This window comes from Anomalospiza imberbis, chromosome 8 (genome assembly GCF_031753505.1).
Source record: "Anomalospiza imberbis isolate Cuckoo-Finch-1a 21T00152 chromosome 8, ASM3175350v1, whole genome shotgun sequence".
NCBI lineage: Eukaryota > Metazoa > Chordata > Aves > Passeriformes > Viduidae > Anomalospiza > Anomalospiza imberbis.
This window is the reverse complement of record NC_089688.1, coordinates 16,435,740-16,463,206: the sequence shown is the minus strand read 5'-3', so window position 1 is coordinate 16,463,206 and position 27,467 is coordinate 16,435,740. Positions and strand designations below refer to the sequence as shown.

At 40.4% G+C, this 27,467-nt stretch overlaps 1 protein-coding gene and 1 long non-coding RNA gene across 20 annotated transcripts in view; one reads left to right on the top strand and one right to left on the bottom strand.

Moving 5' to 3' along the window:
• PAX2 (paired box 2) overlaps nucleotides 1-15,508 on the top strand; it is a 99,745-nt gene extending 84,237 nt beyond the window's left edge. For 5 of the 10 annotated variants that reach the window (XM_068197481.1, XM_068197484.1, XM_068197479.1 and 2 more), the window contains 3 exons: nucleotides 2,828-2,929; nucleotides 8,778-8,864; nucleotides 10,786-15,508. In XM_068197481.1, coding sequence (XP_068053582.1) covers nucleotides 2,828-2,929; nucleotides 8,778-8,864; nucleotides 10,786-10,907 — 311 coding nt within the window. In that variant the 3' untranslated portion in view covers nucleotides 10,908-15,508. Of the gene's footprint in view, nucleotides 1-2,827; nucleotides 2,930-8,777; nucleotides 8,865-10,766 lie in introns of all 10 variants that reach the window. The other 5 variants (XM_068197488.1, XM_068197482.1, XM_068197491.1 and 2 more) reach the window with 1 other exon arrangement.
• Nucleotides 1-27,467, bottom strand: part of LOC137478006 (uncharacterized) — a 181,433-nt gene that overhangs the window by 62,509 nt on the left and 91,457 nt on the right. For 3 of the 10 annotated variants that reach the window (XR_011001344.1, XR_011001343.1, XR_011001338.1), the window contains exon 2: nucleotides 26,679-26,838. This is a non-coding gene — a long non-coding RNA (uncharacterized lncRNA). The other 7 variants (XR_011001337.1, XR_011001336.1, XR_011001341.1 and 4 more) reach the window with 7 other exon arrangements.

Below are 27,467 nucleotides of genomic sequence, written 5' to 3'. Positions count from 1 at the left end.
ACTTGGGTGGAACAGTGGGGATTGTCTTGGGTGACCACTGACCATTTTTCAAAGGATGTAATCTGGGCTATTTCAGAACAGACAAGTCTTGGTACAGACCGCAGTTCCTAATACTCAAGAAACATATCTTATTTCTGCCTCCTTCATGTTCCTATATTATTTTTCTTTTTTGACTTAATATCCTTCCTTTGTCCTGTCATGTGAGATTTCCATTTCCAGGTAGGAAAACAGCAAGTAACAGCAGAGAAGGCTTGTGTTCATAAAACCATCTTGGTGCTACCTTAACTACAGCCAGTAAGAGCCTCTGAGCTGTGGGCACTTCCTAAGCCAAGAAGTGGCTCCAATAGAACAGATATTTGGGGATACTATTACGTATGACCATCTTCTAGCCTAGAAGGCACTGTGATTCTTGAGAGGCACAAGCCTTAGGACTCTTTCAGGGAATTAGACATGGAACAAGGCGTTCAAAAGCACAAACAATGTCACAGTGATTCAGGTACTGTTCCTCACTCAGAAGGTTCTTGCAGGAAAAAGAATGCCTGCAGTTGGAAGCATATTATGAGCTAGCTTTGCCATAGCCCTGTGGTGCAAGAATTTAATAATCCTGTCTACCTGTTTGTAATGAGAAGAGGTTATGGAAGGGGCCTGTTTGTATGTAACAGCACTTTAAGAGTTTCTCTGTGAGACTTACTGATGTTACTGATACAGTACTTGTTCATTATCTTCTTTCAAAGACTGGGATTCTGACAAATGATCACTTCCCAACAAATTTTCCATGCTCAGTTTTGAATATCAACCTCTGTGTGCTCATGTCTGAATAATAACACAGGGGCATATGTGCACACATCAAGTAGCAGAGTGAGTGTATACGTGATCCCACCTGAATGAAAGTGTCAAAATGAATTAATTTTGCCTGCAGCTAGATAATGTTATCACTAACTTTTCAGTGACACCATTTTCTCATTCATCACTTGTTGTTATTTCTCAGGTTAGTCAATAAATGAAAATAAAGAACAAGAATTTTAGGCACAAAAACTTCTTGCCTTAAACCAAAGTGAGAAAAAAATGACTACATCTACTAAGTGTTATTCATACGGTTTAACATACAGCTACAAGTCACTAAATGAATGATGGTGATAAAAGAGTAAAAGAGTGCAGAATATTAATCCCTGATACATTATGTATTTGTTTTTATCAGTATTGGGGAGTGGCTGGAAAATGGCCCAGCTGTTGTCTAAGAGGACAAAAGCTAGGAACTTCAGCCACTGATAGGGAACCTCTTCTGGAAGAAAGAATGAACTTGCATTTCTGTTTTCTTGAGTAAATCACCTCAGTAATCCTTACTCAAGGCCTGTGAAAGCAATGACACTGGTTTAGCCTACCTTATCCCAGAGAAACTTCCTCCCTTTCAGGTTAATGTTCCATGCTTATTAGTTTTTGCTTTGCCTTGTAACTGTTAATTATTTCTGATTCCCCAGTCAAGGTTCATGCTTGTTCCAGGGCCTGCTTTTATCAGTTATCATTCTGCTGGTAGCAGAGCTAAACCAACACTTCTTCTTTCATTGGCATATCCCAGCATGGTTCCAGTGACTCCAGTGGTGTTAATGAGCTATACGTAGCCTGTCAGTCCTAAAGGTGAATCAGACTCTTGCCAGGAAAGACAAAATTTAACAAAAGAACAGCAAAAAATCACAAACTTCTTGGTGAGCTACAGTTCACCTAGGGAATGTGAAAGGCTTTTGATGCCTGGAACAGGTTGACATCTCAGTAGGCAGTGTTGGAGGTTGTGCTGTAAATCTCTCAGCAGCTGTGGGGGAAAGATTATCTTAATTTATTTAGCTTTTTGTTTTGTTTTGTTTTTCTTTGTTTGTTTTGTTTTGCTTTGGCTTGAAACTCCCAGCAGCTTCTGAGATTATTTTAGTTCATTTAAATGCAATAAGCACTAACAGCAAATGCCCTTCTGGCTGGCCCATTTTCAGGCTAACCAGTCCAAATGAGGAAATGCCTCTGGCATCAACCAAGAAACCCCCAGCTGCACTTCCTAAGAGAGGAAAAATAAACTACAATCATACACCCAGTCCATACCCCTCTCTACTTCTTTGGTGGTGAAAAGATATCACAACTTAAAGTCTTATAAATAAAAACTTGTACCTGTGATAAAAATGAAGTGAGACTCAAACTAATTTGCATGATCCAGTTATTACATATAGTATACCAGCACCTGGAAGGAGTCCAACCGTTTATGGTTTCATGCTAAGCATTGTGCAAATGCACTGAAAATGTGGTGTTGCACCAAAGAGTTTGCAGCATAAAAAGAAGCACAGAGAGGTAAAGTGACTTGCCTAAAACCATCAGCAGGTGAATGGCAAAGGTGGGAAGAGAGACAGGCACAGAAAACTCTTGGATCGCTTCCCAGTGCCTTGCACATTGATCATGCCCTAAAGCAAAATCACCACAGTTTTGGAACTGCATCCACTGCATATAGACAGGACCTCAGCTACTCTGGCAATGAATATGCTGCCATTCTCTGTGCAGATCAGGGCCATTTTGATTTAGTTAAAATTGATCCAAAATCTACAATGAAACAAACCAAATTCTTTTGAGCCTCATCAAAGCTAAATTTTAACATCCACCCTTATAGTGCGAGATCAAAAGTGACCCAATCTTCACCCAGAATTTTCAGTGGGTGGACAGAGCTCATGTAAGAGAAGGCTGTGCAGTACTTGCCTATCAAGTCATGTGACAGTAGGACAAGAGGTGATACCAAATCAATCTCTTAAAGATCTTATCTGTATTGATCACCTGTCCTGATTCTCTCCCTTTCCAGGTCGTGATATGGCAAGCACCACCTTGCCTGGCTACCCACCCCATGTTCCCCCAACTGGACAAGGCAGCTACCCAACATCAACTCTTGCAGGAATGGTTCCTGGTAAGTCAGCTGCCAACCCTCAGTAATGGTGCACACATGTCTGAATGTTTACCAGCATTGTAAGAGCTTTCACAGCTGGCTTGGCTATTGCTTTGCTGACATGAAGAGCTATTCTTTTCATAAAGAAACCATCAGGTGCCTATAACCAATGTAGCTAACAACCCTTTTTGTAATGTATCTCTTTCCCCCTAGTAACTGATTCACTGCTGCTATGGGCAGCTAGCTAGCTATAACCTGTGGCAATTAATTGGTAATTAATTAACCCTAGTATTCATTAACTAATGTAATTATTTTCCAATGACCCATGCAGATTATTATGTACTGCTCATGGCTCAAGATACTCACCTATCCCCTAACTAAGGGTGACAACCCACTTTCTGTCTAAATCCATGGCCATCAAGCTGAAAATTATCAATGGCAATTTAATACCTGCAGTATTTGAAGACCTACTGTCTATATATAGCCTAAACTTACTAAGAACTCAGAAATTATTAACAGCATTTCACAAGAAAGTAACTATTCACTCTTAGCAACCAACTACTTAACTACCTCCAGTTTGTAAAATATTACCTCCAATCTAAGAAATTACCAACCTAATCCTACATCCAAAGACAAACTCTTTCTTTGATACCCAATGCTTTGGAGAAATACCTTGTCTCAGCATATGGATTCCCCCACTCTATTGGAAGAAGAGAGAACCATTTACTCTAGGACAACTGCAGAGTTTATTACCTCAGGGTCTATTACCCACTCTCCTCTGATGACTGTTGTCCTCAGTAGATAATTGAAGAGGCAGGATTTGCTTTTCTCAGACATAGTAGCTCAGAACTCAGAACTCATCTGCCATTGATTTCTGCTTTTTATGGCCCATGGTTGTGAGGCCTGATGATTAAGGGGCAGGTACACAGCCTCTTCTGCAACCTCTGCTTCTGAAGAGATGAGTCCAGAACTGGAGCAGCAAAAAGTTGAGGACAGAAAGCTCTTAAATTACTATCATATGATTTGTCAGGGCTTACAAGTGGAAAGCCTATCTTAACCCTCACCCAGGTCTCAGAACAGCCAGCTAAATGAACATTAACATCAGTGAGGACAGTGAAAATATAACTGTCAGGAAATGCTTTCAGGTCAAAGTTTTAACATCTTTAAGTGACAAATCATAGAACTGCCTGAGTTGAAAGGGACCTTAAAGGTCACCTAGTTCCAACCACCCCGTTATGGGTAGACATCTTTAGAGACTGTGCAAAGCCCCATCCAGTCTGACCTTGAACACTTTCAGGGATTGGGTATCCACAACCACTCTGGGCAACTTGTTCCAGTGACAAATTTTAGGGCATGTCCTACACTAAATTATTCAGGGAGGTGGTTTGGCTCCAGAATCAGACATGCACTAAGACAATATAAAATCAATTAACACCTCCCACACAAGTCCCCCCAGTAACAGTAGGTAAATTCAGTTGACAATATTTAGATCGTTTATGGTCAAAACTTATAGGAGGTCACAGCATATAGAAATTATTCATAATATCAAAATAGCTGGCTCTTTGAGTAGAAACTGTGTAAGTTTAATGTCCTCATGACAAGGATGATACTGACTTCTAAGCTGGGACAAATTTTAAGACCACTAATATCAGGGGTCACTTATCCAAGAATAAGGTATTTCAGCTCCTTGATGTGGAGGCTGCATATGAGATAGTAGTATCCAAAAAAAAACCAAAAAAACAAACCCAAACCCAGAAATATTCCCCAAAATAAAAGGAACAGAATTATATAGAAAAAAAATTTAAGTTGTACTTCAAAGTTAAAAAAATTATTCTGGTCAAATGGATATCTTCACATTAAATCTGATGTCAACATTTAATCAGAGGGAGTTTTTCCAGTGGCCTACTTGGGCATCCTGCAGTAGTTACTGCATCTTTCAACAGAGCATCAAGTTCTGGCTGTTTCAGTCATACCCCACTGGTCAGACCCAGCCAGGAAGCCCTTTTCTTCCTGTTTTCTAGTGTGACTGAAGCCAACAAGATGGAGATAAAGAGGCTTCCTGGGAAGAGACAGAAAACTTTGCTTTAATGGGTCACTCTGCAGATCTCTGCAGCCACTAATTTGTGTCAGAGGCCAACAGGGGAAATATGAGGAAGAGCGTAAGAGTAGAGCAAGCATGTATTGGTACTTTCTCCAGAGATCTCCCATCCTCCATATTGCAGCTAAGCAACTTTTTAAGCCAGACTTCCTTCTACTTAATATTAAACCTTTGATAGGTTTTCCCTCTACAAATGTAAAAAATGTCTCCTGAACCCATATAAGCCTTTAACATGCGCAGAAACCTTTTGCAAGAAGTTTTATAGCTAAACTACATATTTTGTGAAAACTATATCCCTTATTTTCTCTGAACCTGCCAGGCTCACTTCATGCCTCATCATTTCTGTATTAGAGGACTAAACCAATAAGATTTAAACACAGATGCCAAGAAATAGTGTTAGTAAAGATTCCCTGAACACGGATTGCACAGAATATAGCCTCCTGAGATCAATCTTCTGTGCTGACTTGTAACTTCTAGGAGTCCAGTTTGAACAATCAAATACAATGGTGCCAATGGTTTGTTATGTGCCCTCAGGCCAAGAAAGTTCAGGAGCCAGTGCTTTAACTACACTGGAAACAAGAAGCCAGTGAGATGACTAACCAGGAAGTATCTTTAAGAAACGTACTAACATGTAAACAAACCTATTGTTAAGATGTGAGAAAACGTGGGAAAGAGGCTATGTCTTCTTCTAACAAAGGTGTAGAGCTAAACACACAACTGTTCAGAAATCAGATTTCTAATCCATTCAAAATTCTGATTCCTTGATATTTGCTTTCATCCTGCATTGGTATGAGGAGTCAGAACCTTGCAGTAGTTCAGTTTGCAAACATCAGGATGAAACATTTCAATAACATCAGCATGTTCTAGATGTCAAGACATATTAAAATAATGAAAGAACTGAAAGGAAATTAAATGAAATGAGAAAGGCAAAATGAAACAAAACAAGAAATTTGAAACATAATACTTTGTTTCAATTTGCAATAACTTCAGAACTTTTCTTTCCAAAATTCTATTGAAGCTGACAAGCTTGAGCAAAACATTTCCATTTCAATGAGACAGCATTTTCCAGTGGAAAACTGTTTCTGAGAAGATTGCTTAACCAGTGCTAATCAAAGTTGCTATTTTCTATCCATGACAACCTTTCACTAGACTTTTACTTGCATAGTCTAGAGAAAAGCTTGTCTCCTGTAGCCCTACATTCGTGCAACTCCAGCAAATTCAAATGTTTCTGAGGTTTATGTGGATGACGTGACAAGATACATATTCCTGCATTTACCCTTCCTGTAACCTCAGGTCCCAGGCTGTAATCATGGATGAAGGCTAGTGGTCCTGAGCACACAGGACCCAATTCATCTGTCACTCACAGACAGATGAATCAGATATTGGGCTACACTTAATGTACATATCTGAGACATGTTTCCTACAAAGGTAACAGAATACCTTTGATCCCTGTCTTAATTCTTCTTCTTTCCCAGAAAGGACATCAAGTTTCTGCAAACTGTTTTAGTGAAGTGAGCATCCACTGAAGGAACTGAAGTTTACACAGAACAGTGCAGAGCCTGCAGAGGGCTGGGGACGGCAGCGGCAGGGAGTCGTTAAACAGAATCCAATGTTGATGAGGAAATTACACTTGTTTCATTAGTGATCGGGGAAGGCGATAGCTCAGTTCCTCTTGGTCACAGTTGAGCTCAAAAGCTCATTATCCTGCTGCATGCATGCTTTCACTCCTCGTCAATAAACACTGTTTCCAGTGGCTGCCCTCCCTCCTCCCTACGCTCCATAGCTGTGGCTCTTTCTCCTGTGCTTAACCCATGCTTTAGCAACACTATAAACAGTTTAGGGTGGCAACTCAGCAGGGAGTGAGAGAAAAGACTTGAAATATCATAACAATTTCTCTCCATACAGTGAAGTTATGTCATATGAAATACTTCAAAAAGCAGAAATTCTCATGAGGATTTTTTTTTCTCCTTCTTGAGGAAGCAAACCCATTCCAGTATATTCCACAGATAAGTCAATTCAGTAGAGAAAAATCTGGACTGTGCATTGCATGGTCATCTTTCCAGGTTTCACCTATTCCTTCCCAGCTAGCTGTCAGATTTTCCATGCAGGATGTTTCTAGCTATGGAATTATGCTGAGTCATTATCATTAAAACAGTAGTTAGCAAGATCTCTCACACAAAATGAGGTTTTATACTGAAACTAAAAGCTACTGTGACTGAAATACCTTTGGATGATGATTTTGCTCAATTCACACTCATTTTGCACTGACTGCTTTGGTTATCACCCTGAGTACCTCTAAAAACCTTTCCGTAAAGGTTCTCCTCAAGTTTAAAACAGTACAAATCCCCTACCTTGAACAGACTTCATTTCCACCATCTGAAATCTGTGGGTTTGGCTTTAACACTCCAGTAAAAGGAGATTTGCAGAGATTATGCCATAATTAATTGACATTCTTTGGTAATTGTATCACAGGCATCCATCCCATCTTGCATTACCTTCTTTTCCTGTTCCATAGTTTCTACCAGGAACTGCCAGGTGCTTTTCAAACACTTCTGTTGTAACAATTCCACCTCTACCTTCAGGCAGACCAGAAGCTAATATCTACAGTATTCTTCCTCTGCCTTTTAAGCACATAAGGCTTTTCAGATGGACTTAATTGCCCACAGTCTGTTGATACTACATTAAATTGAGCTTATGATCAGATCATGTTATGATTTTCTGTAATAGAAGAATACATGTTTAAGTTCAGAGAGATTTGTTTATTTTGAATGCAGCACCATGCCCCTTCAGTTACAAAATAACCTGCATAGCCTTCTAAGAAACAGGGAGACCCAGCTCCTTCTGCACAATAAAACTGAATGTTTTAGAAGACTCTGCACCATTAAGATCTTAGTTCAGAGTCTTACTAGGGCAAAAAAAAATAAATTTGGAAGTATTTTGTTTTGGGCCCATTTTCCTAGTGTGAAAAGGGGAGCTGTAGCACAACTTGTCTTTCAGATTCAGCACAGTACTTAAAATGCTAATCATTAGAAAAACATTTTCCAGAGCTAGAATGCAGCAAGTTTTCTCTATAACTCTGTAACTAAGCATAAAAGAGAGGTTAATCATGTATGAATCACTTTTCTGACTAATACCATCTTTCAGAGTAAGAAAGAAAGCGATTCATATGTTTTCCGTTTTGTTTTGTATTTAAGCACAGCCAATTCAGAACTTTTCCAAAAATGAATGATACTCTTCTCCACAAATATGCCATTACACTCAGTACCCTAAAAATTTTGCAATACATATTGCCATCAACAGCACTGCTAGTTCCAAAGAGTTTCTTGTGAGCTTGTCCCATCAACCTTCCATGCCTGCTGTCTCAACACTACTGGAGAACCTTCAATGTTATTCATAAGAAAGCTGATAATTAAGTGCAATAAATCTTGCATATGCAGTCCTACTGCAACTTGAGAATTGGAAGACGGAAGACAATAAAAAAAAAAGGAAACAAAAAACCCCACTTTAATAATTTATTTGTATTATTGGATTTGAACTGATTTCTTGATTGTGAAGAAGTCAATCTTGTAATGCTTAATGGTATGGGTAAGCAACTTTGCACTGAACAGGCACTGCAGTGACTTGAAAGGAAGAGTTCCAGCTCAACAAGGAAGCTACATACGCCAGTTTTCCTGCTGGTGAATGGATTCAGCATGAACACTGGTCTGATGGAATAGCAGATGTAGATCTTTATTCCTTACTGTATTTCACACCTTCCTTGGTTTCTTTCAGGGAGCGAGTTCTCAGGGAATCCCTACAGCCACCCTCAGTACACAACCTACAACGAGGCCTGGCGGTTCAGCAACCCTGCATTACTAAGTGAGTACCTGTTTCCCACAGCACACCCCCAGCCTCGCGCTCCTTCTGTTTGTCTCTGTTTTCTTTTCTTTGTTCTCTTTGGGCTTTTTTTTTTTGTTTGTTTGTTTGTTTCTGAAGAGGGGTTTAAAGTATTTGGGCAGGTGAGAGGCCTTTTTCCTCACTGTCCAGTCCAGTTTGAAATGGCTATATACCTCATGCATATTTTGTATCAATTCTGAAGTGGATTCGTCTTTCAGTTCAGAACTCGAGTTCAGCTCTGGCTTCTCCATGGGCTGCATCCACAATTTATTCCAAATCATATCAAAAGTTAAATTTAGGTTCTGCTACTTTTAGGCCACAACCAGCATACTTTTAAGGTCTGGTTAAAAATTCAGATAAGGTTTCACTCCTCTCCCAGGCTAAATCCAGAGTCAATTCCTGGGAAATCTTTAAATCCCATAGAATTTCTTCCTACTGGACCACTTGGACTAGTGTCTAGAGTGGGAGACAGGCTGCATCACAAGATTTATAATAGCCAGTAGAGTTCTCTTGCAGGGATATATATCCATCTCCAGTCACCAATATACTCAGAAATAGTCAGGGTTTTTTCAGAAGGGGAAAAAAACTCCTATGAGACTTTCACTTCTAATACAATATTTCTTTGCAGGGGAATAGGAAGAGATTTATTATATGTAAAATAAATCAGTTGTGATTATTCCCTATGTATTTATTGAGGTTTAACAACTGGATAATAGATGCACATTTTATTCCAGTGCTGTTAAATTCAGTAAATGTGATCTTAATAATCAATCACTATTTAAGACACATTCGATAACCATCTACAGAGCTTCCATGCCAATTGTGACCCAAATCCCAATTAATTAAGCCCTGTAATTTTGTTTCATTTCCCCCCTCCTGGTTTTAAAGTGACCCATTACACTTTGTCAGGTACACTCAGAACATCTGGCCCAGACACTTTCTTTGTGGCTACAGGTCAGGTGTGGCGTATCATGCTGTAATGTTCATTGTGGTTTAGCCCGATGCAGCCAATTGTTCACTCCCCCACCAGGAGGATCAGGGAGAGAATTGGAAGGATAAAAACTAGAAAAGTCCTGGGCTGAGATAAAGACTGTTTAATAGGGAAAGCAAAAGTCACATACACAAGCAAAGCAAAACAAAGAATAAATTCACTCCTTCCCTTGGGCAGGCAGGTGCTCAGCCATCCCGAGGAGAGCAGAGCCCCATTATGCATAATGGCTACTTGGGAAGACAAACAACATCACTCCAAACATCTCTCCTTCCTCCTTCCTTCTCTGCTTTCACATAGTGACCAGGATGTTTTCTGGTTCAGAATATCCCTTTGGCCAGTTCAGGTCATCTGTCCCAGCTGTGTCTCCTTCCAGCCTCCCATGTACTCCCAGACTCCTCACCGCTGTGTAGCAGTATGAGAAGCAAACAAACCTTGGCTCTGTGTAAGCCCTGCTCAGCAATAACCAAAACATCTCTGTACTATCAACCCTGCGCCCAGCACAAACCCTAAACACATCCCCTTACCAGCCACTGTGAAAAAAATTACCTCTACCTCAGCCAAAAGCAGCACAAGTGCTCATGGGCTTATTGATTGTCAGAGGATGCAAAATTATCTCCTTCCCGTAGAGGGGCGTCCTATCCAGAGGCCACTGTAGCATCTATCGAGTGAAGTGTGGCCCTCAGTTGCCTTTCCCTAATCCCATTAGGAGCTCAGTCTCCAAGTTCTTCTTTTGGTTCTTTTGCTTTTCTTTCTTTCTTTCTACCTTTCGTTTTGTTTTCAGTTGTCCTTTATTTCTTTTCTTAGTTTGATTGTTTCTGTTTTTTGTTTTGGTTTTTTTTTGTTTACTGTTTGTCCTTTCAACCAGTCCATTCTTCTCCTGTGTTAACTTTCAGGTTCCCCTTATTATTATAGTGCCACATCCCGGGGCTCCGCACCTCCCACTGCTGCCGCTGCCTATGACCGCCACTAGTTACCATGGAAACCACATGAAACTGCAGGGCGACAGCTTAGGCCTCCACATTGTACCTGTCTGATCACCTCCCTCCATCCCTGGGAAGGGTGAAGAGACCTCCTCCGTTCCTCCCCACAGTCCAGTTCCTTCCTCTTCGCCACGAAGGCGCCGGACCAAGCGCTCACCACATGAGACTGAGACCCTCGCGTTCCCCCTGCCTTCTGCCCCTCGCCAGAAACAGCCTGCGGCCAAGTGGCTTCTCCTGCAGGAGCCCTCCAACACCCCTGGGTAAAGCTCAGCCATGCAAAGTCCCCTTGGCTTCCAGGACTCCAGTGGGACTGGGAAGCAATGCAGCTGGCAACCATTGCCTTACAGGACCCCTTTCTAGGAGCAGTAAGGGCCAGGGAAGCAGGGGAGAATGCTGCTTGTGAAACACTGTTCCCCAAAGATATACTTTTCTGTGGTGGACTCTTGAGTGTGTGTAACCTGTGATGCTCACCCTGTTTTCCTGGACAGAGGGAACAGTCTGGCTAGAGCAGAGATGGCAGCATCTGGCCCATCTGGCAAATGAAGAAAGGACCGTGTAAAGATCTGCACCCCATGAGGGGTTCTCTGTGCACCTCATCCCCACTTTCCAGCATGGATTCCCCCAGAGTTGGCTGCACCTCATGGGTGGTGACTTTGCAGGCCAGAGTTGGGAGGAACCTCACATATACACCCACAATTTCTGTGACACACAATCAGCTCAGACAGGAGGATGGAGCAACATTTACAAACAAACCAACGAAATGAAGAAATATATAAATAGATATATAAATATAACTGTGTTTTTATGCTTTGTCATGAAGGTCTGTAAAAAGGAACAAAAAAATCCCCAATCCAATTTTCTAAAAAACCCAAGCAAACAAAACCAACAAAAAAACCAAAATAATAATTAAAAAACCCTACAAAAATAAAACTCCAAGTCCCATCTCTCCCCACCACCTGAATGGCAGACGAGTTCCTCTGACGTTTGATGCTCCTCTTTCACTCTAGGTTTTTGTTTCTTTTCTGTTTTGCACTACAATGGGATGATGGTATTGGAGAGGATTGGATGCCAACTCCACCCGGTCGCCTCTTCCTCCCCCTCCTTTCCCAAATCCTGTCTCTGGGGAGCAGTGTGGACAAGTCACGTGTGACAAAGTTACCAAATACATCAGTCAACAAAAAAAAAAAGCACTCTGAGGCAACAAACGTTTTCCATGTCACTGGTTGGCAAACAAAGTAAACAAGCCCAGCTGTGCTCTTACTGCGCTGTGTGGTGGAAAGTGTGGGGCTTCATGTGGGCCCATCTGATTGCCCTCTGGACAGCTGAGACTGAGATGGACAAATTCAGGATTGGCTGGGATAATTGCTTGGTTCCCTAGTCCTTAGCCTTCAGTCCTTTTACCTTAAACTCTGTACCTGTGATGACTTCAAATTCACCCACATCCCAACTTTTGCAATTTTAGATATGCCCAACACCCATTCTCCAGATCTCCACTGCTGCTGACAACCACCTCATTATCTGTGCCCAACACCTAATTTCATAAGCCGGCTATATGGACCCCCCTATGATTCCCCACCCATCTGCTCATACACCTACTAATTTATAGGCCCCCTAGGCCCCCATTCAAATCCATATGCTTGCATCCTACCAGCCAGACCCAATATACAGCCCCATCTTTTCATCTTCAATCCAGTATTGTACACCCTAATATTTACCCCTTATCCCAAATGCTCACCTGATGATTCTCAAGGGATTCTCTGCTCATTTTGGTTCCCAAGTGACGAACAAACACTGTTCTGCAAAAGGCTAAATGTCAATATAAATGCTTATTATCCTGTATTGTCAGCAAATTCATAAACTGTTCCTTGCACTGACACTTCCTCAAAATTACTCAAAGAAAACATGAAGGCAGCTATAGCCTGTCCCCAGGGCACCAAGTCTGCCAAAGTAGATCCTTGTTGTTTTAGAGAGGTTTCAGATAAAACTCGTGGGCTATTGTCCATGGACAAAGACAGGATTGAGACTAAAACCCCCGAAGGGCATAAAAGTGAACAGTGGAGCAATCTCTACAGCCAACATCATGTTTAAAATCCAAAGTTCCAAGTCTCTGAGGAGATGTGGTAGTGGACTTGGTATTCTGTCTCCAAGTTTAACTCGTATGTATGAAATCCACCATCAGTAAACAGCTGTGTTGATTCCAAAGGCCCCTTTCACCTAACTTTTTCAGCCTTTGCATGGCTTTAGCTGATTATAGGTCTGTGTCTTCTTTATTGGGGTGCCCAAATGATAAGGGTGTTTGGGGGGACATTTACATAGAAGATATAGAGCTAAAATCTGTTCCTGTACAGAATAAAATCCAAGAGGTTACTTCTGATCTATTAAAAGTGTCATTCTGCACATCTTACTTCTGAGTAACCTGATGCAAATAGCGGAGTGGTTACACTGTCACCACGACCAGAATTTGGCCTGTTGTCTGACCTTACTCTATGAGAGAAGAAAATTCTGTTCAATTTCTAAACAAATGCTTTCACCACTCCTTCTGTTTTCCTTCACAGACACCAGATAGATGCTGATCCCTGTTAGAATGATCTCTCTTTTAGTCTCTCAGTACAACCTCTGCTCTACTTGTGCACCACACAGATTCACTCAGCAGGTAGTCAGTGCAGAGGCAAGAAATCCCAGGACAAGCAAAGAGAAGCTCCTGAGGAAGCCAGAGAAAAGGAGACTGTCACACCTCACACTTGGCTACCTGCAGCCCAGGGCCCAGGTCGAGAGAAGCCAGAAGCTCTGAAATGCTATCTTTTCTAATGGCGTTTCACTAAACTTGAGGACATGAGCTAGAGTCTGAAAGCAGCATTTAGTTGTCTCACTCATGGCTGGCTTGATTTGACCCTTGGAAGGCCAAATCTATTGTTGGTTTAACTCCACTGGTAAAAGAGGATTTCCACCAGGCATTGGATTGGTCTGGAAAGTTTGTAAGTACAGCATGTAGTTTGACCAAGAAAATTCAAAGGAAAGCAGAATTATGCAAAGGACTGGGCAGTCTAATCCTCTTCCACCACCATCTGTAGACCCTCATGCGAATGTACTGAATTACATTTGCCAAAGAGTTTCTTGTGTTGGTTGTTTTGATTTACAGTCGGTGGATGCATTGTAAAGCAGTATTATAGCCCAAGTCTAGTAGCTGACATGGGGATTTATGTGGTGATATTATGCAGAAGAAAACCATCAATATTCATCTAGATTCCATTAGACTGGACTATGCAGGAAACGCAAAAATTCTACTAATTATTTAATATTATGTTATTTGCAAAAAAACAATTGCTGCTTTGTAGGAAGATAATGTGTGTAATGTGAAGGCAATTCCTCTTGTATATAAGTTCATCTCCATCTTCATCATGGTAGTTATTATAACAGCCTCGTCTCATCCTGTAGATAAGGAACACGCTGTGTGTACTGTGCAAGTCTCGTTGTGCTCACTGAAAACAAACCAATGTGTTCAATAAAGCACAGCACAAATCCAGAACTTGAGGGAACAGCCAAACCTTGTAAGGACCCTTTCCCCAACAGGCCAACAGCTGCTTTTCTATAGGTGGGGGGTTTTATTTATTTTCCTTTAAAAATTGTTACAGGAAAAAAAGAACAAGGATTGGAGGAAGAAATCATTATGCAAAATCCACTGAAGTCTATAACACAAACCTCTCCCCCATTCTGCTGTCTCTTACCTTTCTCACATTTCTTTCTCATACCCTCCTTCCATTCAATTTCTATCCCTCTGTTATTTCTCATTCCCAAAGCACTTTTCTATCCAGGGAGAGGAGAGCATTACTGATATGAGAACAGGTTTCTGGGACCTCAAACACCCTAGTTCTCCTTGTGGCTCTAGAAAACCTTTGTCAAGTCCAATTTCCCCCCACACCTCAATTCCAACACTGTAAAATGGGAATAACAACAGTTTCTAGTTCACAGGGGGATTACACAGCTGAATTAATTAGCACCAGCTCAGTGCTTTGAGATTCTGGATAGAAAATTCCATCAAAATTTTAAGCATTACTGTGAATAATAATTAATGTTTCTATGACATTTCTCTTTTTTCCTTTTTCACACAGATCATTCTTTGTTTCTTTATTCTTCTTCCTTAGCTCTCCCTTCACGTCTTTCTTCTCAGGTCATTCTTAGTTCTGTTGCTACATTTGCTTTATCTAATGGACCGAGCAGAAATGTTGTGAGACTGGGTCTCCTCTGTCTCCACTTGATCATGGGGGAAGATCTCATGAAATCTCAAATTCTGTGCTTGGCAGGAAACAACAGGGACCATGGCATTCAAAACTGGGCAGTACCTTTGAGTCCTGCTCTCTGAAGCCCTCATCCTTTCGGCCCAAAGGGATGTGGGGAGGATTGCATGAGGTGGATGCAGTAAAGCTGACACTTGTGGCCTGTAAATCTGTTGGGGAGAGTTGGTGGCAATGAGCCCTGCAGTGGAAACAGGGAGAAGTTTGCATGCTGTCTGACCCATCAGTAGCAATGAATCAAACTCAGAGTAAGACTTTGGAATTGATCACAACATAAATGTGAGGATGTTAAACAAGAAAAGGAAAGCAAAAAGCCCTGCACCTCTTTCTTCTCTTGAGTATAAAATTATATACGCATATTAACATTTTCCTAAAGGAATTTTTGTTTTGCTGAACTGTTGGAAAAACTCTAGCCTTTTATCCCTAAGGAAAAGCACTCCTCTGGAAAAATAAATAAGAATCATAGCTGAGCTGCTCCCTTTGGCACTGACAGAGTGAGGGCTTCTGAGGGACCCACAAATACCACAGAGTGCACCTTGGCTGAGCCCAGGATGGTGGCAAATTTGCAAAGCAGGAAGGAGGGACCAAACCAACAATTACAGAACTGATAACAAATGTAACCATAGAGCAGCTCTGCTGATGATCTCCAGGCTAAGATAGACATGAGACTGGGGAGGGAGGGGGCCAGTGCCAGGTGCAGGGTCACATCCATTCTAGGCTTCTGCAGCCCCTCTTGGCTTTTCCTCATCACTTCAGTTCTGTTTGACTCTTTTCTTTTCTCTTTTTGTGCACATGAGAAATAAAAGCAATTTTTTTTTCTATGTCATTTTTGTGGCTTCTGGCTTGTTTCTCTTTCCCTCTCCTTCTTTCTCTCTCTTCCTCCACTCCCCCAACACTCCACTCTCCAATAGATTCCCCTTGAGGTCTCTTGGAAGTTACATTTGTTGTACCTGGCACCCTTTGGGCACCGTGTAAACATTATGATTGTTAACAACTGCCATGCTGTGTGATGGACAGCACTGCACATGCTTGCAACACCTTACAGCACAATCCAGCCTCTGAGCCCCCACCAGCCACCACACGCTCCTATGCATTGCCAGCAGGACTCCCTCGTCTATTGATCTCACTCAATTGATTCCCAATGATCCATAACACATCAGGTACCCCCAGGTAGTTCAAAAAATCAAAATGCTATTGGGTAGCCACAACATCAGAAAGATGTGGGGTAAAGCCCAGAGTCTCCTTCCCCTTTAAGCTTGTTTCCTCATAGCCCCAGCTGGGAGACTCTGTCTAGGTGAACTGGGGAACAAAACCCAATGTAAAGTCATAAATAATCCATATTCCAAGCTAATCATCATCCACCTAACAAACAGCTGGGCATTATATTTAGGTATGCTATAAACATACCAAATACTGAGGTATTCAGTCAATTTCTCCTCAGTTAAGCATCGGTTCTCCAGGAAGTCTTATGCAGTTTAAGGTCATAGAGGCAGACTAAAAATGTACCAAGAAGTCAGGCTAGACCAAACCAATTTTGCTCCTACAATTTTTAGTCATTATAAAATATTTTCACAACTCCTCATGAAAGCCAGTGGGCCCCATTTTCTGCCAGTGCATGTGTATCTTAAGGAAATTCTACGCATAAGTGTTGTCATGAAATCAAATACTTTTGCTCATCAGAGAGTTAAAGCATTTCCTTTTGTTTGTTTTCTGTTTTTCCCTTGCAGTATTAATAGCATAGGCTGAAAATCCCCCAACAGGACATTTTCTGTAAGTGAAAGTCAATTTATTTAAATCCAAACAGACTGTAAAACAATTCAGTTTTCACAATACTGCAGCAAAACTGCCTGGCAACTCTCCTGAAGTTGGAGGCCTCAAGTTCCCAGGGTTTGCTGCCTGTGAGAGAGACAGGCCTGGGATGTGAGGTAGGGATAGGCTTGCACTCAAAATTGGAATAAAACTGGATTCTCCACTTTTGGAGATTCTGACACTTGGAAAAAAACTGGAAAAAAAAAAACTTGGAAAGAAAACTGGATTCTGACACTTTTTATGCATCAGAATTCTCTTTCTCTACTAAAGTTTCAGTGATAAGAATCAAAAAGCAAATTGGTAGATGAATCCTGGATGTTAAATTGACTGGAATAAAAGGAAATTATTCATGTACATTCACTGTCAGAGGTGAAAGGCTAAGAATCACCAAATAGAGGTGTCAGACAAATGCAAAATGGATTTTCAAAATTCATCCTGGTAAACTAATCTTACAAGAATGATTTAGAAACCAGCATGATTATCCCATTTGTATCACAAAATACAGCCCCAGAGAACTTCACCCTGCCATTCCTGTTTAAGTCTCCATAACTGGCAGTAGAAAAACTACAGCAAACTGTAGAAAAACTACAGTAGAAAAACTACAGTAGAAAAACTACAGTAGAAAAACTACAGTAGAAAAACTACAGTAGAAAAACTACAGTAGAAAAACTACAGTAGAAAAACTACAGTAGAAAAACTACAGTAGAAAAACTACAGTAGAAAAACTACAGTAGAAAAACTACAGTAGAAAAACTACAGCAAAACTTTTGCAACTTTCAAGAACTTATATATCTTGCAAAAATAAATACTTGCATGAAAGAGCTATTTCCACCATTCAAACTAGTATTATGTTCCTTTAATAATCCTGCATAATCAATGGGAGCTCTCAGTATGAAAATGTTATGTGATGAATCTAAAAAGAGCACCACAGTCTGTCTCCTAATGAGGAAAATTATATTGTGAGGGTTTATACAACACTTAAGTAAAGAAATCCTCTTTATGGTTACTCTGACAGGAAAAATAAAGAAAAGTTTGAACATTCTGAGATGATGACAAACTTCTTTAAATACACTCTTTAATGCGAGTAGCCAAGAAAATATAATACGCATCTCAAGGTATTCATTTAGGTAGCAGGTGAATTTACTGGACACACAATCATTATGAAAAACTGTAAGAACCTGGGGAGTGGCAAAAATGAAAGAACAGCAAACAAATTATCAATAGAAAGGAACAAGGAAAAAATCAGCCTGAAAACTATAATCTAGTAAATCTATACAATGATGTCTGTGTCCAAAGAAAAATGCTTTAAAATATTAAGAGAAGGATCCACTCACTAAAAAAGTTGCAGTTAATGAAGATATGCCTTGTAAACAGTCAGTATATAAATTTTTCTCTGCTTTAGAAAAAAAGCTGGGAATATCCTCAGGACAGTTAACTTACATGATTCAGGCACTGTCTGCAGTGAAGTAAAGAATGTTTGTAATGTCAGCACCTCATACTTAAAAATCATTATCCAAGTACAGGCAAAAATCACAACATGCATTAGAAATAATGTAATTTGTATACAACACCATTTTGTATATATGTATATTTATATACATGTATATAAAATAAATACAAAAGAACTTTTATTTGACTTCTAGTTTCAGTGTTCTCAAGACATCAACAGCTACATTATTAATGGCACCTCTTCCTCTGTAAGAGTCAGAAATTTACTTCCAGTGAAAAGGAAGCATCTCATTGCATCATAGGGATCTTGTGGCTCAGTGCTTTTGGAAGCAGCTCAAATGTCACAAGACCTGGAAATGGCCCAGCAACTCCTGGCAAGGCTGACAGGGCTGGTCTGATACCAAAGCTTATCAAATGCTTGGGTTTTTTCCTGTTTTCTCCTCTGTGACATTTTGGTGGAAGATGCCATCCAAAGTCTATTTGATAATTTCAGGTTCAAAATTCTACCTGGAAATTCATTCTGTAGTAGCAGCTTGGAAAGGACTGTTTTCCACTGGTTCTTATCCATGTAGCAGGAGAACCCCTCTTGTCAACCTTGGCTGCTTCTGGCAGTCCCTGTCTCCTGCCATGCCCTTCCTTCAAGATCCCTTTCCGTGCCTTGCTAGCTCTTCCCCAGGCATGTTGACCCCTGATATTGCTCACAATGAGGAATACATAGATTCTCTGTCAACTCTCTTCCTCCTCCTCTGCCTCCTACCCTCCCAGGTATAACCCCCCATGTGTTTCTTATACACACTGGGGAGAGCATCCAGCACCCCACATTCCATGCTCAGGTACTACTGGCTTCTCCACACTGCTTCCTTTCCCCCACACATTCAAAGGACTTTCTCTATCCTTACTGGTTTCATTATTCTTCACAGTCCCCTTTAGTAAGGAACAGAAGGTTTCAGGAAGGAGGAAACATTCAGCTTTACTACAGGCACCTTAACTTTCTGCTGCCATTTGTAAGCAAATGCTGCCCCTCTGAAACTGCAACTTTCTGTGGCTTCTGACCATTGGGAGAAAAGCTGTAGAGGACTGTTTTGAAGGGTCTGTTTGGGTTTTTTTTAGTGTTTTTTTTTTTTTTTTTCAAACTCAAAGAAGATATATTTAGATTAGATTTTAGGGAGTAATTCTTGACTGTGAGGGTGGTGATACATTAGAACAGGTTGCCCAGAGAAGTTTTGGATGCCCCATCCCCAGAAGTGTTCAAAGCCAGGCCGGATGGGGCCTTCAGCAACCTGGTCTAGAGGGTGGCATCCTCTCCCACTGCAGGGGAGTTGGACTGAGACAAAATTTAAGGTTCCTTCCAACCCCAAACATTCTACAATTCTGTAATGACTTTTAACCTGAGACTAATTTCAAACACATCCTGTTGAACATCCATGAAAGGAAGACAAATGAAACTTACACAGAAAACACAAATGGACTGAGCAGGGTGAAACTTCACACAGGTAGAGAACCTCTCTGCACAGAAGAAAGAAGCTTTTTAGCTTTTTTTTCCATGTCAGCATCCATGAGAATCCTGTTTTAACCACAGAGCTGCATTTAGAACCTCCTTAATACACCAGCAATGGTTAGTTACACTGCCTAGATAATCAGGCAATTTCCACATATATACTTCACAGACTCATTTGAAAGTGAAATCATCATTACCAAGCAAATCAATCCAAAGCCCCCTATTTTTATGCTGCTTTCTCTAACATCAAGACTGGTAGTTTTTTGTGTATGCTTTTAAAATCACTAGTTTATTTTTAAGGAAAATGCTTTTAATATAACCGGGAAAGGTGAGCTTATGGACATAGATGGACTGTACAGGCAGCTATTCTTCTACTTCTTGCTTTTTGTTCTTACTGTTTGCTAATTGAAAAAGATTGAAAATCATTTCTCTAGATATGCTTCAAATCTCAGAACATGACATAAAATCCAGGAACCCAAATTTTAACCAGTAACATCTAGCTAACAGTTAGCTGTCTAATCCATTAGAAAAGTTTATATATCCTATCCCCCTGTCAAAACTGAGTAGAAATAGGATAATAGCTTGCTAATGGTACCAGCTGAGCCAACCTTTTTTCTCAAGCAGATACAGTCCATCGACAGAAAGTGCCAGACACACTGCACAGAATCATTCTCCTTAAAATGTCATCAATTGCCTGTTTGAACTTGAAAAGTCCCAGGGAAAAAAAAAGAGTAGTAAAGGAATTGAGCCAAAGCTACAAAACTGGGTACCCAAAACTTAGTAATAAATACAGGAAGACTCTCCAGAACTCTGCAGGCAATGTGCCAGAGGGAACAGGAGAGAAATTAAATCAACTTGTCATACGTTTTGCTCTCTAACTTGATAGAGTCTATTAGTAACAGGGTAAGATTAGCAGAAGAGGTTTGCACCATCATGAACAGAAACACCTTGTACACACCCTCATCCACCTTTGTCCAGCAACCCATTAACACCAAGCAAGTATAATATGCTAATAGGTTAGATTTGCTAATCAACCAAGATGTGAGCATGTTATAGCTACTTAGTATTCAGTTTGCTCTTTTAAAAATTATTTGGTAGAGAATAAGGTCCTCCTCTCCCTCTCTGACTCTCATCTGATTCTAATTCAATTTCTCTGCCTATTGTTTATTTCACCGCTCCCCTGTGAAGTGTCAAATGCTGATGTTCCGTCAGCCTAGAACTGTCGTTTATATTTGTCATTCAGTCCTTGTTAAAAAATAAAACAGGACTGCGCCTGCCTTGGAGCGCTCTGCCTGGGAATTCCCTGTGGTAAAATTAGTCCATTTAGATGGAAAGTTTTGTGTCACTCCCCTGTCTAAATTGGCAGATCTGGCTCTTTTGCAAAAACCAATAAACTGTGAACCTTGATGCATCTGTCAATCAAACTCATCTTTCGTGAGCAAAGCCAGATGACAACAAAAGCTGGGCAGGCTCCTCCGATTGGTTCTTCTCATTTAGGCATATCAGGAGGCACCTGTCACTCCTCTGGCTCAGCATCACGCTCAGAGGGACTCGATTCCCGGAGAGATGAAGCCTTATTGGGGGCTGGGTTGGGGCTGGGATGGGAAAGGAGAAAGGGGGAGTTTACCCTTCTCACTTTCAGTACAATCTGCAGCTTGGCTCCTTCCTCATAGCATTGGTGGGAGGCAAGGAACTGGCATCACCTTTTGTTCTGAAAATGCCTTTTTCACATCTTAAGCAAGCTCTTGATTTCTTAAACTGCAGGTTTTCTGGTGGTTAAAGAATGTAGAAGGAGTAGGAAATATGACACGCTATATCCCCGGGGCTCTGGGAACTAAGCCACAATACCAGAGAGGAGAGACAGGACATATTCCAAACCCCTTTCCAAAGCTGCTGTGCCATTGTCCCTATCTGGTCACCCACTGAGAAGAAGCAGAGAAAGTATTTCTACCTGTCTGCTAGGAAAGAGTGGGTTTGCAAACTGTTTGCATGTCAAAGGAAGTATTTCATATAAAGGCATAAAAGAGGGAATAAAATGGCAGCAAAGATCAATAGCTCACACCACAGGACTTAAGAGGAGCTGGCACTTAGGAGCTGATGATACTCTGCAAACAATCCCCAGAGAGAGTAGAACTTCATAGGACATCTCAACTTGTTCTGTTTTCACTGGAAAATTCTGAACTCTGCTGTCTGCCTAAAAAAAGGGGGGCAAAGTTTTATTAAATTTTCCTTTTGTTTTTCAAAAATTAATTTTAAATTGTTTTTTAAAGTGTTCTCATTTGCATACTTGCTTTAGGTTGCCACTAAACCAATCAAGGAACTTTTTCTTCCACAGAGCTGTTGCTTGATGGTGGATCTATGTTGCCTCTTAGGCACCCCATCACAAACCTCATCTTGGGTACCTACATCTTCTCTTTCCACTTTATTTTGCTCAGGACAGCTCTGCCTTCCTATGTCATTTACACTGTTTGCAGGTATCATTGTAATTATCTTGGCATTGCAGTAGCCAAACAGTTCTCTCAAAATCAGAATACAGTACATGACTATTTCTCACAGTTACTGTATAAGTCTCATCAAAGTTTTGTACTTTTGCTCCATGAAGGATATGTGACAAAAGATTGAAATCTCAGCCTCCCTAAAACAGTTGTGAGTTCTTTAGGTTCTACCATCCAGTGTCAATTACAGGCTCAAAAACAAAAGACAAAAGGCTTAAAATCAAACTGCAAAAAACCTCTTTATGACATTAAAGCTCATGTCATTATTTTTACTTACTGAGTGTTTGAGACTTGCCAAACTGGACATACAAAGTACAGATTTACATGTGAAATGAATTTGGTAAAATATTGACCAGGTGATACCAGTTAGCTTTCATATACACATCATCTGGGCTACACATACAAGGTCAAAACACAAACTGTACATCAGTGTCTGAGGTCTTGAACACACTGCTAAAAGACTGCTTTTAGCAGGCAGGTTACAGGGTACTGAGTGAGTACACAAAGTAGCATAGCCAAAGGCTGCAGTCATGGAAAGGAACATTACAAACTGTGACTATGAACCATATTAAGATCACCTACAGATATTGAGACAATGACTCTGTGCCTTAAGCACTGTACACAGTAAAACATCATTCCTGTCCTGACCAGCCTACTTCTCATTAGACAAAACTGAAAGTGACTTATTCAGCACTGCTCACCTGATCATTGACAGCAAAGGAACAACACATAAATCCCACCAGCTCTGCCAGATGGATCCTCCTGCTCTCTATGCAAGTATGGATAAAAGCAAAGGGAACCATCATCAATTAGTTTTGTTTTTTTTTTTTTTAACAAAGTCTTGAGAAAGTAAATGAAGGAAAAGATAAGGTTTTCTACCTGCTGCATCATTTTCTGGCATACGCTGGGGAATACATACATGTAATACATAGAATGTCTAAGCAAATGAATTGGAAAACACTGACAAAAAAAGGTGAAATTTTATACAACTGCTTTGTGGAAATAAAGTGCTATCAGAGAGGTCACAGAAGCACACCAATAGGCCAAAAGATAGCTGTTTTCAATGGCCATAAAGTTTTTGATTAGTCTCAATGTTTTGGGAGACACTCAGCCAAGATTCCCAAAAGCAGCTCTCTAAAATGTAACTCACTCAAGGATGTAAGCAAACACTGCAGGTTTCCCAGAATCACCAATAGCCCAGCACTTTCCCTGTTGATGAGCATCTTTTCTTGTTGTGGATGCACGCAGGACTGGAATTCCTTCCACAATTTATTCCTATCCCTGGACTCTGCTTTGTAGGTTCACTGCCCAGCAACTGTAAGATACTGGCCAGTATTCTGAAATGCATAATCTTTTGTTATTTGGTTTCTCCTTTGTCAAAATATTCCAGAGGCTCAGTCTCTGCAGTTGTGACCAGCTCTTCTAAAGGGCTCAAATGTGAGATAGGTATGTAAATATGTACAGTTCAGTATTTTTACTACAAGACTTTGAAAAGTGTTCAGACATTCAGTTGCACATTATACACTGAGTTCTAGCTTTTTTGAATTTTTTTGTTAAAGATCCCTGAAAACCCATCTATCATTTTCATCTCTATCGACTCAGACCTTAGCTTTAATTAATTCATTTATTCTTAACTTGCTCTTCTTTGAAAATTCTGGGGTTTAGGTTGGTTAGGAAAAATCTCACCCTGTTCTTCTACCACTAGATTACATATTCACCATTCAACTTCCTTTTAGGTTTTAGTACAAATCAAAACAAACTTAAATTATACCTTGTGCTCCAAGTATTTCATTGTGCTCCCCCTTCATCTGTATCAGCTGATCACTCTCACTAGATTTAGATATTACTGTCTGCAGCAGAAATTCTCTTGCTGCTTTGTGTTTGTACAGCAGGTACCATAGCGGGCTCCTGGCCCCCTCCAGAAGTCTCAAAGAGATCCCATAAAATAAACTTTGAACAGCAAAATATTTTTGGAGAAAAGGCCACAAAACACCATTGTTGTGAAACATTCAGGTGATGTTGAATATATCTTCTCCTTGGGTTCTCTGAAATGACTGCCTTCCTGGAAAATCCTGCTCTGGGTCATAGAACCAGGTGTGAAGTTACCACCAAAAGAAGGGACAGAGAGTGGAAACAAAACTAAAAGTAACTCAGAACAGTCTTTGATTCTGGAGAGTTGTCAGTCTTTATCAATATCTCCAATATTGTCAAAAGTGCCTTTCTAGTTTTGTCTTTGAGTATGGATTACTTATTTTGACTCATTATTGCTTGTTTATTCATGTGTTTTACATCTTCATTTGTATTTTGCTTGGATAATACAACAAAACTAAAAAAAAGAAATAACATTTTTATTTGCCCTGAGACCTGTTTGCGTTCCCAAGCTGAGCCTGAGCACAGACATCATCCATTCCCTCAGAAGAAAGGGGGACACCAGAACATTTGAGACTCGTGGTGAACAGTCTGCAGGGAAAGGAAGATGTTTCCAAGGTCATATCTCAGGGCTGGGCCTCATCATTTTTGTGTTCCATTCTAAGGTGACTAGAAGGCTTTTTGGAGTCTTTCCTTCTAAGTGAGTCATACATTGGCAAGGGTACTAGGATTTTTTGTCATCTCTGAACTACTAAGGTATTAATTCAGGGAAATCAAAGCTTTGGTTATCTCTTCCCTTGCACAACCACTCAGAACACAGAAAAGTTGAGCCTGGATTATTTGGTTGCTTATGCACAGAACATGTTTTTTGTGCAATATGTATCTCTCTGTGTATGTTAACAGTGAGCATCAGAGCACACGTTAAATGGCCAACCAAAAGCCTCAGAAGGCAGCTGAAAGCTTAGACTAATGAGCTCAGTTTATGTTCCAGAATAGTTCTTAATTTGCCAAAACAGACACTAATTTTGAAATACCCCATGCTGCTACCAGAGGAGATACAAACTGACAATAATCACACAGATGCAAGAACTTCCTTACATTCCTTCTCTTCAGAAATAAGTGTTGGGATTGCAGATCCTCTCACTTTGTCCCATTAACTCTATCTCAAAGCTTGGTAAATATGTAAGCCACTGATCATCTGGTTTGCTTAGCAAAGACAGAAAACATTTTTCCTGACACTGTTTCTCCTTTGGCACACAGAACTAGTGGGCAGTCTGTCTAGTATGGCTTGCTCCTAAACTGATCAATTTTGAAAAAAAAATCCAGGATTCTAGTTTTGGTTAGCAGGGCCAAAATAATAACAACATATTGTTTCTGCCATCTATTTCCATTGTATTATATTTTTCCCTTAAAATGAACTTTTGTCAAACTCTTATTTAAATACTGAACAAGTCACTTAAGATACAGCCCTGACAGAAGAAGCCAAAGAGAGAAGAAAATGGTCGTTAGAAGGAGGAGGACAAAAAGTTTAAAACCAAAAGCACCAGCCAGATCTCCATGGAGGACTTCACGTCCCTTGAATAAACACAGTGCTGAAGAACTCCTTCATGCTACTCTCTGTGCTGCCAAAGTAGCAGACTGCTACTCACAGAAGTTTCTGCTTTGAATTTAGGCACGACTCCAGTGTTCGAAAATACACGATACTGATAGCAACCAACTTGTATATACAATCCATTGTGATTCTCAACTTGAACAGTGAGATTTTGCTTTTTTTGGGCGTTCTGTACCTTTTCTCAATCCTGCAGGATCTTCATCTGTATAATGGTTAACTCGCTCAGGCTTATTGGAGAATTCCTATCAAGCTCAGTTAACACTGCAGTATTGGTATGACAAGTTATCTGTGCTGGGCTAAAAACAGAGGTTGGCTCTTCAAATGTCAGTGAGAATCTGTCGGTTCTGCTCCTGACTGACTATCCACTTGGATATTAGGTTAGTTCCCTAAAATGTATTTTATTAGCCATAAACAGGGTTGCTTAAAGACAAATTACTATGCAGACCACTGCCATCTCCTGTTTGAATCACAAGCACACCAGAAGGCACTCAGGGATCTCTTATCTTCAAGCAACCACAATCATTCTCCCTTACAAGTCACACATGAATAAAAACCTCTTGTTTCTGATTAGACCATCTATAACTTTCTGTAAACCTCCATTCCAGATTAGTCACTACATAAATGAGGCATAGCATTGTTATTACTTCCTCTACCAAGTATACAAGAATCTTTACATAGTTCTTCAGGGCTCCAGGCAGAAATCTTAGCTGCACAATTCCCTCAAAAATCCTTCCAAATTCAAATGCTTTTCATGTCTTCAGGAATTTTCTGTTCAAATTTATAATTGTGACATTTTCTTACCTTTATGTGTGCTCCACATGGTCTGTTGCTGTGCTGCTCAGGGCATTCTTTGACCTCTGCATCCCCTGGTGTCAGAAAGACTCTTAATTGGAATTCATTAAAATGGTTCCTAAACACTCCCCAGAAGATAAGCCACAGGCTTCCTTAGCAAAACCAGACTCTGCAGGTCACAAGAACACAAGAAAAAGATGGCAATTGATTAAATTACAAAGTAGCAATTAAATTACAAATTAAAAGCTGATTAAAATTTTTCCCCATCAGTTTGTATTTTGACCAACTGAATTTGTAACCACAGGAAGTTACCAAGATTCCAGAAAACACTGGACAGTTTTATAAACAGAAAAAAAATCCAGAGTTATGAGCACTCAACAAGCATTCTGCAGATTATCTGAGCTCACAACAAAGTGGAGGAGATTCCTCTGTCGGCCCATTGCACAACTCTACCTTCCTGTAAAGAAAAGAAGCTGTTGAAACTACTGCTAGAGCTTGTTGTCCAGGCAAAACATGAGCCTTTCTTACAAATCCTATACTTCTAAATCCACAGAAATACCTTTAAAAGGGAGAAGACAGCCTGCAACTTTGGCTTGCATTTCTAATTGTGGGGTCTGCTGCAGGAGCTGCATATTGAATAATTTTAAGTAATTTGTCTTGCTGCATTAGCTACCTGTTATATTCTGGTTAGTTCTAAGTGTAACCCTCTTGGATCTTATTGTAGTTCATTTTATCTCCGCTATTTTATGCTGAGTTCCATTTTGAACCATTGCCTCTTCAGCAACAGGAGTTTTTTCA